The following is a 10,000-nucleotide window of genomic DNA, read 5'->3' as shown; positions in this document are numbered from 1 at the left end:
ATTATTCAGAATAAAATAATTGCCTCTCATTTAAATATATCCTGACTACAAAGGGATTTTAATGAAATGATTAATATAAGGCACCAGTCAGCTTGATTAGAGATATTATTTGAGCTCAAACTGGAATGTTGGTCTCAGGAAATATCCAGATATGTTCACCAAGTTCTGATTGCTTAAGATAAATATTATTCCCGAGCCTGTTAAAAAGCGGACTGACTTTGTAACCTTCCATACAATAGACCTTTGTGTAATCCTTCAATGTACCCAAAGCACTGCGGTCTTGATGTCGTTCTATGTCGGGAGAGAATTTACACATCTGGGTTTGAAATATATGCTACATTCCTTCACAAAATTAAGCTAACTGCAACACAAAAGCTGAAAATGATCTTCACATGGAAATACAAAGACCTGACGAACTGTGGCGTCGGCGTTTGGAAATAAAAAATAACTATGTCTCACTGGATCCGATAAAATAACTTAAATGTTCATGTGTTTTAGAATCTGGAGGAAGACTGTTAGTTTTCTGGATTTCTCCATGTGCACATATGTATTTGTTTGTTTGTATTTGTTTATGCTTGTTTGTTAAATAAATGACTCAAATGTACAGGAGGAATTAAGAATTTCTTCTACACTTGTAACTCAAGACTTTCATCGAAACACTTTTTCACACATTGCACCCAACCAATACGTTCTCATAGAATGCTGTACATATATTCCCTGCCGCACGTAGACCTCTTCCCCTATGCAAATGGGGTATTCTTTTAACAAAAAACTTGACACTCTGCAACTGGTCCTGATGGCACAAGTGTTCTTCTTCGGAACTATGCTTACATCCTATTATACTCTGTCTCCTCTCACTTTTACAGGTCCAAATTGGATGGGCAATTTCCTCGATTTTGTAAATGTGCAAACATCACTCCTATCCATAGGAAAGGGTTCCCCCTCAATGATCCCTTCAGCGAGAGACAATATCAGCCTTCTCCCCATCATAAGAGAGGTCATGGAGTCCATCACTGCAGCCAATCTCAGGCACTATCTCTTCTCGAACTCACTAATATCAGACAATGAGTACAAGACTTTCATAAAGAGCTTCATGGAGTCCATCACTGCAGCCAATCTCAGGCACTATCTCTTCTCGAACTCACTAATATCAGACAATGAGTACAAGACTTTCATAAAGAGCTTCATGGAGTATGGCACCCCACTGGTTTTTCTACTTTCCACGTTGCTCCTCGAGGGAGCTGAAACCAAGAACTTCCACACCATTGGTATGTCAAGGAAAGAGACGGATTCCAAAGGACTGTCATTCTCCCACTGGCAGCAAGTTGTTGAGTTGTTTACGTGATGCAAGCTTACATATTGCTCCTCCTGCCCTCTTCTCCTCCCATTCCCTCTCCCTCTGCACCCCATCAGCCTTGACACTTGTGTAAGAAAATTAACGTTTTTAATTTTAAAATGATATACTTTTCAAAACAATTTTATTTTAAAATTACAAAACCTCATATTTATTACCTCCACCACCGAAGGTGAAGGGGGTTATGTTTTCCCCCGTTTCTGTCTGTTACTTGCAAAATCGAAGATTTTTCAAGTATAATGGTCAGTCGATTTTGTTATTCTGTCTGTCTCTCTGTCGCCTACAGGTCACAATTTTAAGCCATATTCACGAAACTTCACCACATGGTAGAGTTTGTCATTAGGAAGAAGCCTGAAGTTTTTGTGGTCAAAATGTCAACAACTTTGGTGACATTTCTAAAATCCTCAATTTTCATCTGATTGACTTGAAATTTGAAGAGGATTTATATTTCAGGTCACTGAATTCAACTGGCCAAATATGTTTGAGGTCAACATCGACCAAAAGGTCAACAACTAAAGTGAGATTTGAAAAATCCTCAATTTTCATCTGGTTGACTTGAAATTTGAAGAAAAGTTATATTTCAAGTCACTGAATTCAACTGGCCAATTATTTTTGAGGTCAACATCGACCAAAAGGTCTACATTGGCCCAAGGTCAACAACTAGGGCAGTATTTCTAAAATCCTCAATTTTCATCCGATCAACTTGAAATTTGAAGTTGCATATTCATCTGAGTTTTTATCCGAGTTGCATATTTAGTCATTGAATTCAACCACCAATTATTTTTTAGGTCAAATTTGTTTGATGAATTTTGCAAGTATTGTGCTCTGCATGACATCTTCTTGTTTGTGTGCAGGATATCTCAAAAAGTTGTTGATGGATTCGGACGAAACTTTGTGGACAGGTTGTGTGTGTAGCAAGGATGGATTGATTCGATTTTGGTGAAGATCTGAATCTGGATCGGGATACGAGAATTGTTTAAATTTTTTAATGATTCTTCACCATTACAAGATAGGGCCAAATACGATATCGTACTGCATAGCATTACATTTCAAAAATGTATTGGGCCCAATATGTTCTCGTGGATCAGGGATTATGTGGTGGAGGTATGCGCTCTACCAAGTGCTCTTTAGGTTCCAATGCACAGTAATTATAAAAAAAAAAAAAAACATTGGATCGTGTTTATCTATGATCCAACCCATCCATCAATCAAAAGCAGTCCATGACAGCCAGGAGTCCCAGTCACCAAATACACACAATAACTATAGTCCAGTCGAACACACAACAATGAAATTTGACACAGGAGGCCATTTGGCCCATCATGCATATGCTACACCAAAACCAAATTCAATAAATAAATCTGCCAAGCGAATGACTTGATATCATCCGTCAAGCTTACGAGGGAGGGTATGGGGAGGAGTGGGGATTATTAAAGTTTGGCAGACTCGGAGACATCACCATTGTGTTAAATATAATGATTTTTTTTGTTTTTACTTGGGACATGTCCCAGGTCCACAAGAGCTTCCTGTTGTTGTGGTTTTTCTTGTTGGGGTTGTTCTTTTGTTGGGGTTGTTCTTGAAATGTGCACCCATTGGTCATACAGCTGATAGACCCCACCCACATCTCTCACTTGACTCTACTCATGATAGCAAAATTATATAATCCCCATCTTGGTTTTCTGGTGGGCCGAACACATTAGGTCCGTCGGCTTCTGCTGATTATACATTGTTCGGCTTTGTTGCGTCAGATTTCTATTGGCTTTGTTTGGGTCGAGTGTTAATCCTGATAAGGGACCCTGAAAAAAAATCTAATTTTCGTCAAATAAAAATAAGGTTTAATCAAGCCCATATGTACCCACATAAAAGAAATAGCATTACATAATTTTTCAACGGCTCCATATTGGAGTTAAACAATCCATGACTGTATCATGAATCAACTCGTTTTGATAAAACTGTGACGAATCATCTCTTTTAAAAGTGGTTTAAATGTGTGTTTCCCAATCGGCCCAGTACCGGATTTTTAAAGGCAATTCTCTCGCACTCCATGGTAAAGTCCCGTACCTCGAATGACCACATACAGGTTTTTATGAACAAAAGTTATATTATCACAAAGAGAGCAGGAGGGCAAAACAGAAGGAGAGGGACACACACACACACACACACACACACACACACACACACACACACACACACACACACACACACACACACACACACACACACACACACACACACACACACACACACACACCAAAACAGAGGTAAAAACTGAGGTTAAAGATATGAAGTAAATCATACCCTGGTCAGAATCACGATGAATCCTATCCATCTAATATTATTCATCCACATGGGAACATGGGACAGACACGACACAAGGTTAATGAGACAGGTTTGAGAATGTAATCTGAGGCATGGGGAATGATTTTCTTTTTAAATTCTCAGACTCAGATTTCACCACATAGACACGTGAGACGTGAACCAGGATCAGGGAAGAGAAATATATAAATATATATATATGGTTTTTTGCCGCAGATTGCGAACACAGTCAAGCATCTGAGTGCCTTTTTCTAATTTCAATTGAAATCCATCTTTTTCTGCTGCCACTACCTTTCTAGGGAGATCATTCCATGCATTAACTACATTCTGAGTGAAAGACCCCTCGTCTTACTCCTGTCGCATAAGCCTAATGTTGGCTTTGTGGTTCGGTCAGGCGACCGACTTGGGATCCTAAGTTCCTGAGTTTGAGCCCTGTTTACCACTGAATCAACACCACGTGGGGTTAATTCAGCCCGTCATCCTTCCAAGTTCGTCAAAATGAGTACCAGTGTGCTGGTAGAGGGGCACAGCATCAGCGGCACAACTGTGCTTCCAAGAAATAACAGCTACCCAGCAGCCGAGCTGCCATATGCACTTAGCGGACTACTGTCTTAACTCTCATATTCTATATTTTAAGTTTATGGCCCCTGGTCCTGTGATGCAAATCCATTCTCTTGAAAAACTCTTCTGCACATATTTTGTCAACACCCTTAATTATCTTAAATATCTCTGTCAGATCCTAGAGGCGACCAGGGTTGTGTCGTAAGAGGCGACCAGGGTTGTGTCAGGAAGGGCATCCGGCGTAAAACATGTGCCAAATCACTATGCGGATCATACGGATGATCCGCTGTGGCGACCCCGAACGGGAGCAGCCGAAAGGAGAAGAAGATCTCTGTCAGATCCTCTCGTAATCACCTCCTTCCTCTGGATGAAAGTCCTGCGACGGAATGAACTCAATATTGCCCCAACCTACAACAGCACCGAACAAAACTTGTATCACAATGCAACATCCATTTTGCAAAATTATGTGGAGTTTTCTTATCGATCTGTTGACATAATTGATTTGAGGTATTTTGAAATTGTTATATTGCTTTTGAACTTTGTTCTTTTGAAATAACTTGCAATTTTTCATGTCAGCACTCACATGGAGCTCCTTTCGAAAGGTGAGTGGAAGGACAGTGCCAGGCAAAGACCAAAACAAACACTATTTATCGACTTATCTTGTTTCTCCATCCCTTACAATAAATATATCATTCAAAACGTTCATGTGCAACTAAACCACTCCCATAAAGTTAAACACACACACACACACACACACACACACACACACACACACACACACACACACACACACACACACACACACACACACACACACAAGAATACACATTTTCTCTCATGTTAGTTGTCACTCACCGGATTCAATTCCTATGGAACGGTCTGGAGTGAGGTCAAAAAATGGAACACGCTCATAAACCGGTGCTCGTTTGCAAAACTCTACATCAGCATCAGAACGCACCATTTCAACAATCTCTTGAACCCAGGTCGTGCCTAGAGACAGACTTGAGTAAGCACAAAGAACCATCGGGATGCAAGGGAAAAATAAAATAGAGTAAACTACAACATTTAAATGAGTATGCTTTGTGGATTTTACTTCTTCATATTGCATCAGTTACTAGAATGGCAATTGGTAGAGCACATACCTCCGCCATGCAATGCCTGACCCAATAGAACATATTAGGCCCAATAAATTTTGACATATCATGCAATACATCATTTTTAGCCACATCTCTCAATGGCGAAGAATCGCTTTAAGTTTAGAACATTTTCCAATCCAGATCTGGATTCGGATCATCACCAAAATCAAATCAGTTCGTCCTTGTCACAAACCCAACGTGTCCACCAAGTTTCGTCTGAATCCATCCACAACTTTTTGAGATATCCTGCACACAAACAGACACGGGTGAAAACATAACCTCCTTGCACCTTTGGTGGCAGAGGTTATGAGTGTATATTCTGCTTCAAATTAAAATGGGTGCTCAAACATGAAAAATCAATAACCACTTCACAAATCTCTTAACATCCACTAAATTTAGTCTACCTCCTGGAAGAAGAAGATGAAAGTGAAAGATCAGAGAGAAAAAACAATTTTTTTACTGGAGGACAATTAATTAAAATTCCATCAGGTGGAGTGTGGTGAACCATGTTGAGGGAGGCCTACATCCTGCAGTGAACCAAGTAGGATGGTCAGGTAATACCAGACTCATTGGCATAATATTTGGAATGTTTGCTCTGGGTCTGGGAGATCGGCAGTTCGATTTCAACATTGGCTGTAAGATTAAAAACAAAAAAAATAGCATAGATGCTGCTTCCTTGTTTGACACTCAGCATTTAGAGGTTAGAAAGTGGATAAACCACATGGGTTGGCATCCATGGGGAGAAGATAATTTCATTTTGCCCCCCCCCCCCAAGTTCAGAGAGAAAAGTGATGTCATAAAGATGGCATTGCCAGAACTCGAAGTGTCCAGGAAGTTGTCGTTTGCCTTAGGTTCAGTGGCTGTTTGCATGAAATAAATCCTGGTGTTATCTCATGGATTTATTCACGTGTCTGTGCTTGATTGGTGTTGCCGCTCCTCCATGAACATTCGACCATGATCATGTCATGTTAAGCTCAATTAACATGCCCGAAATTGCTAATCACACTCCATCGCATGTCAAAAATGGAAATCAACTCAACCGTTTACAGGCTACAATGTGAGTCATGGAGTCAACAGCCTACATTTGGGAACTTAAGATGGGGTGTCTCGCCTACATTTAGGTTGACCATACAATACGTAACGAGGTATATTCCAAAATCAGTAAGCCATTCACATTCACCTCCAAGCTGTCTAGCCTGGATTTGAATCCCGACCCAGCTATGAACTGTCATCCTGGTGTTTCACAAGCAGGGCGATTAATAAATGTGTGCACCGTCTCTCAGATGGACCTCAAATGGGTATCCCATCTGCCGGCATTAGTTGGTTGATGTTAAAGATCCCACTGTGTCCTTCACGAAGATTATGCGAGCCATCACCGGCATCTTCGCCAAATCCCAAATTCCTGCCATAACCTACAGAGGGCACTGCATCAGCAGCATGGCCGTGTCCTCATGACACTACCCCACAGCCCAGTGCTGTATATGAAATAAGAAGTCGGCCATTGTGTGATGGTGTGTATTGGATGAATTCCATATCTATAGAAAAAAAATGCATTGTATATAAAAGAAGGAAAAGAAGAATCACCAGCTTCAATCTTACCAGACTTTGGGTAAGTGACGATGAGAACATCATCAGGAAAGCTTTGAAAGTTGCTCTTCTCCTCCCAGTTTGCAGCAAAATATTCAGTTAAAGGCACACCGTCAACATCGACCAACTTGCAACGACCCATGATGGGATTGACTTGTTCAGATGCACTTGAATGAAGACAGAAAAAGGTGCAAACAGGATGACAAAGAAAATGTGGTGCACAATATTTATTTGACTTAATCACAAAGTACATTGGAAGCTTTGTTTGCAGAGGTACAAGGAGAAATTATGTTTTGTGTTCCATGGAAGGGGGGTGGGGGGGGGACTAGCGCATGGGCAGGACGGCCTGGAGCATGATGCCTCCCACGAGTAGCAGGCAGCCAATCATTGAGCCCGACACAGGCAAAGGATGCCACAGAGTATGGAGCGTAGGCCAGATGACCCACTGTGCATCTTTGTGGAAAAGTAGACTCTCCACTCGAGATAAGTCTACACTCGCATGTGATTAGAATAGAGTGGAACCCATTGGCAAAAGAACATCATTCTCCGTTTCATTCGCCCTTTGTCTCTGACTTTCTTCATCTCTTGCTCTCTTTGGGACAGGGTGCACTGCTCTCTGGAGAAGTGGATGCCACCTAACACTGCATCGCTCCTACACCCTCCCTCTTCCTAAGCTGCACCATCGCCATGCACACAACTCATTGTGACAAAGGGAAGTCCTCACCTGCATTTCCCTATCATTGTCATCATTCATTCTTCTGTAGCACCTCGTGGGGTGAGGAAATCTCCTTTATTCATCATTGTAGATAAGTTTGCGAGTCTTCACATCCATCTTTGTGTCTGTTGACTCACTTGCTTTGTCCCGTTTTGCACATCCCGTCCATTTTTCTCCCAACATAGTCATAAATAAACCACTAACAAAGAAAGAAACATTTTCCACCATTCTGCCTCCTGTGCATGTTTCTGTCAAATTTGGTTAATTTTGGGAGACTTCAGGGAATGGTAAGATTCAAGATGTTTCAATTGAACGCAGTAGTTTAAAACCGTTCAGCCATTTGCGGGATAAACGATCCTGGCACCAAAGCATATCACGTTTGCAATCCTCAGAAGTGACAATACATTGGACGTGGACACAGGGGGAGGCCATTTGGGCCATCATGCCTGTGCTCTTTCAACACCACAATATTTCAGTTTTTCCACTCACTTTCACTAAGAGGGGAGGGAGTTTGGAGGAGGGGGGATGGTTCCCCCATTAATTTCATGGAGAGATCACCAAAATATTTTTCGATATCTCCAACCCTGACAGCAATACCAAAGCTACTTTTCGTAATCGCTTCATTTCAAATTTATCATGCATGTCCATTGCCCTGTCTTCTTCAGGCACCCCTCATAGTTTACTCGAGCTCGCTTCACAATCAATCTATTCTAAAGTTCTGCTCAAACTAATACACTGTCATTTCACACAACTTTATTATGCAGATATTTGTTTTTAGAATTAATTTGGAGATGGGCATTATGATGTTCTGTGCTGTTTCCAAGCTCGATGAATTCCCTTCAATAAGAAATGGTCAAATCAATGAAATACTTGGGCTAATCATCATTAAAATTCTTTTTTTTTTCGAGAAGCTTACATCTCTGTATTTCTTAGAATGGGTTTGTCTCCTTTCATGCCAAATTTCATACTTGTAACATGAAGTTAATAATTTTTTTCACTTATCCGCTGGACTGACCCCGGCAAAATTCCAAATTTTTGCCCTAACTTGTGTCAGAGTGGTGACCAAGCCAGTCCAGGATTATCACCTTGCTTTGGCAAAACCTACACTCTGTATAGACTAGATTATAGATTATAGCATGATGGTACATGATGAAGAAGAAGTTACCTGTTAATTGTTTAAACACTATTGATGCGACAGCCTGCATCGTCTTAAAAAGTGATTTAAATTCATTATTTGATGAGGTTTTATTTTTTTTGACAACTGTAATGTGTTTGAACAAACAGTTAAATTACGATATGATTGCTCACGTAGTCATGGAGATTAAAATATTATCTAGTGGTAGGGGAAGTCAAAATGTCATGGACTCCAGAACATGTGTTCTGTGTTCCAGAACATAGGGTGTGTTCCATTACCAACTAGAAGGGCACACGGTGGAGTGCATACCTCCGCCACGTAATGCCTGATCCACAACAACATACTGGGCACAATAACTTTTTTGAAACATCATGCTATATATCGTTTTTGGCCATCTCAATGGTAAAAAAAATCACATTATTGTTAAACCATTCTCGTATCGAGATCTGGATTTGGATCTTCACCAAAATTGGATGAAGATCTGGATAATCAATTTGCCATGGTAACACACCCAAAGTGTCCAGCAAGTTTCATCCAAATCAGTCCACAACTGTTTGAGATATCCTGCACATTGACAGACAGACAGACCGAGATGGGTGAAAACATAACCTTCACCTTCGGTGGTGGAGGTAATCAGCGAAATGACTGCTCACCAAATGGCTTGCACACTCCAACACAACAGTTGATAAGGATCCGCTGGCTTGACAAACGATAGCAAGCTGATTGGTAATGGAACACACTCAAGGATTACCAAACACGTCCCATAAACACCACTTCTCCATTTTTTAACTTTTTCTTTTTCTCTCTCCACAAGGGCGAAGCTCATAAAAAAAGTAAGATTAATTGACAGTAGGGGTAGCATGGCAACAATTAGGCATAACCAGCAGGACAATAAGGCCAAAAAAAAAAAATGTTGCATTGGCGTAACGGGTCACTGAAAAATAGGGTAGGTCGGTCGGGATCTTTTTTTTTTTTTTTTTTTCCTAATAAATCCCTCCCAAAATCTCCCCCGGCTCGAGTACCACCCTTTTTGTCGGCGGGTTCTGTCCGAAACACTTCCGGGTTTTTGCGATCGCGATCGCAATCAACAAGATACTTGAAAACGATAGCAAAACAACAAAAATAGCAATAAAATAGGGTCGGCAAAATTTTTCGATAGCAAAAAAACAAAAAAAAAACGTAGGGTCGGCGGAATTTTT

General features: G+C 40.8%; 1 protein-coding gene across 8 annotated transcripts in view; it reads right to left on the bottom strand.

Moving 5' to 3' along the window:
- LOC147026847 (sulfotransferase 1 family member D1-like) overlaps positions 1-10,000 on the bottom strand; it is a 77,193-nt gene that overhangs the window by 53,185 nt on the left and 14,008 nt on the right. For 3 of the 8 annotated variants that reach the window (XR_015058522.1, XM_085882687.1, XM_085882689.1), the window contains exons 1-3: positions 9,455-10,000; positions 6,964-7,118; positions 5,084-5,218 (exon numbers count right to left, since the gene is read on the bottom strand). The exon at positions 9,455-10,000 is cut by the window's right edge. Coding sequence is in view for 7 of the 8 variants with exons in the window: in XM_085882687.1 (XP_085738813.1) it covers positions 5,084-5,218; positions 6,964-7,118; positions 9,455-9,720 (556 nt within the window). In the remaining variant the exon portion in view is untranslated. The remainder of the gene's footprint in view (positions 1-5,083; positions 5,219-6,963; positions 7,119-9,454) is intronic. The other 5 variants (XM_085882684.1, XM_085882686.1, XM_085882685.1 and 2 more) reach the window with 3 other exon arrangements.

Source organism: Eptatretus burgeri, chromosome 5, assembly GCF_056783735.1.
Source record: "Eptatretus burgeri isolate ZD-2024b chromosome 5, Ebu_testis_v1, whole genome shotgun sequence".
NCBI lineage: Eukaryota > Metazoa > Chordata > Myxini > Myxiniformes > Myxinidae > Eptatretus > Eptatretus burgeri.
The sequence above is the reverse complement of the archived record's forward strand: the minus strand, read 5'-3'. Positions and strand labels throughout refer to the sequence as shown.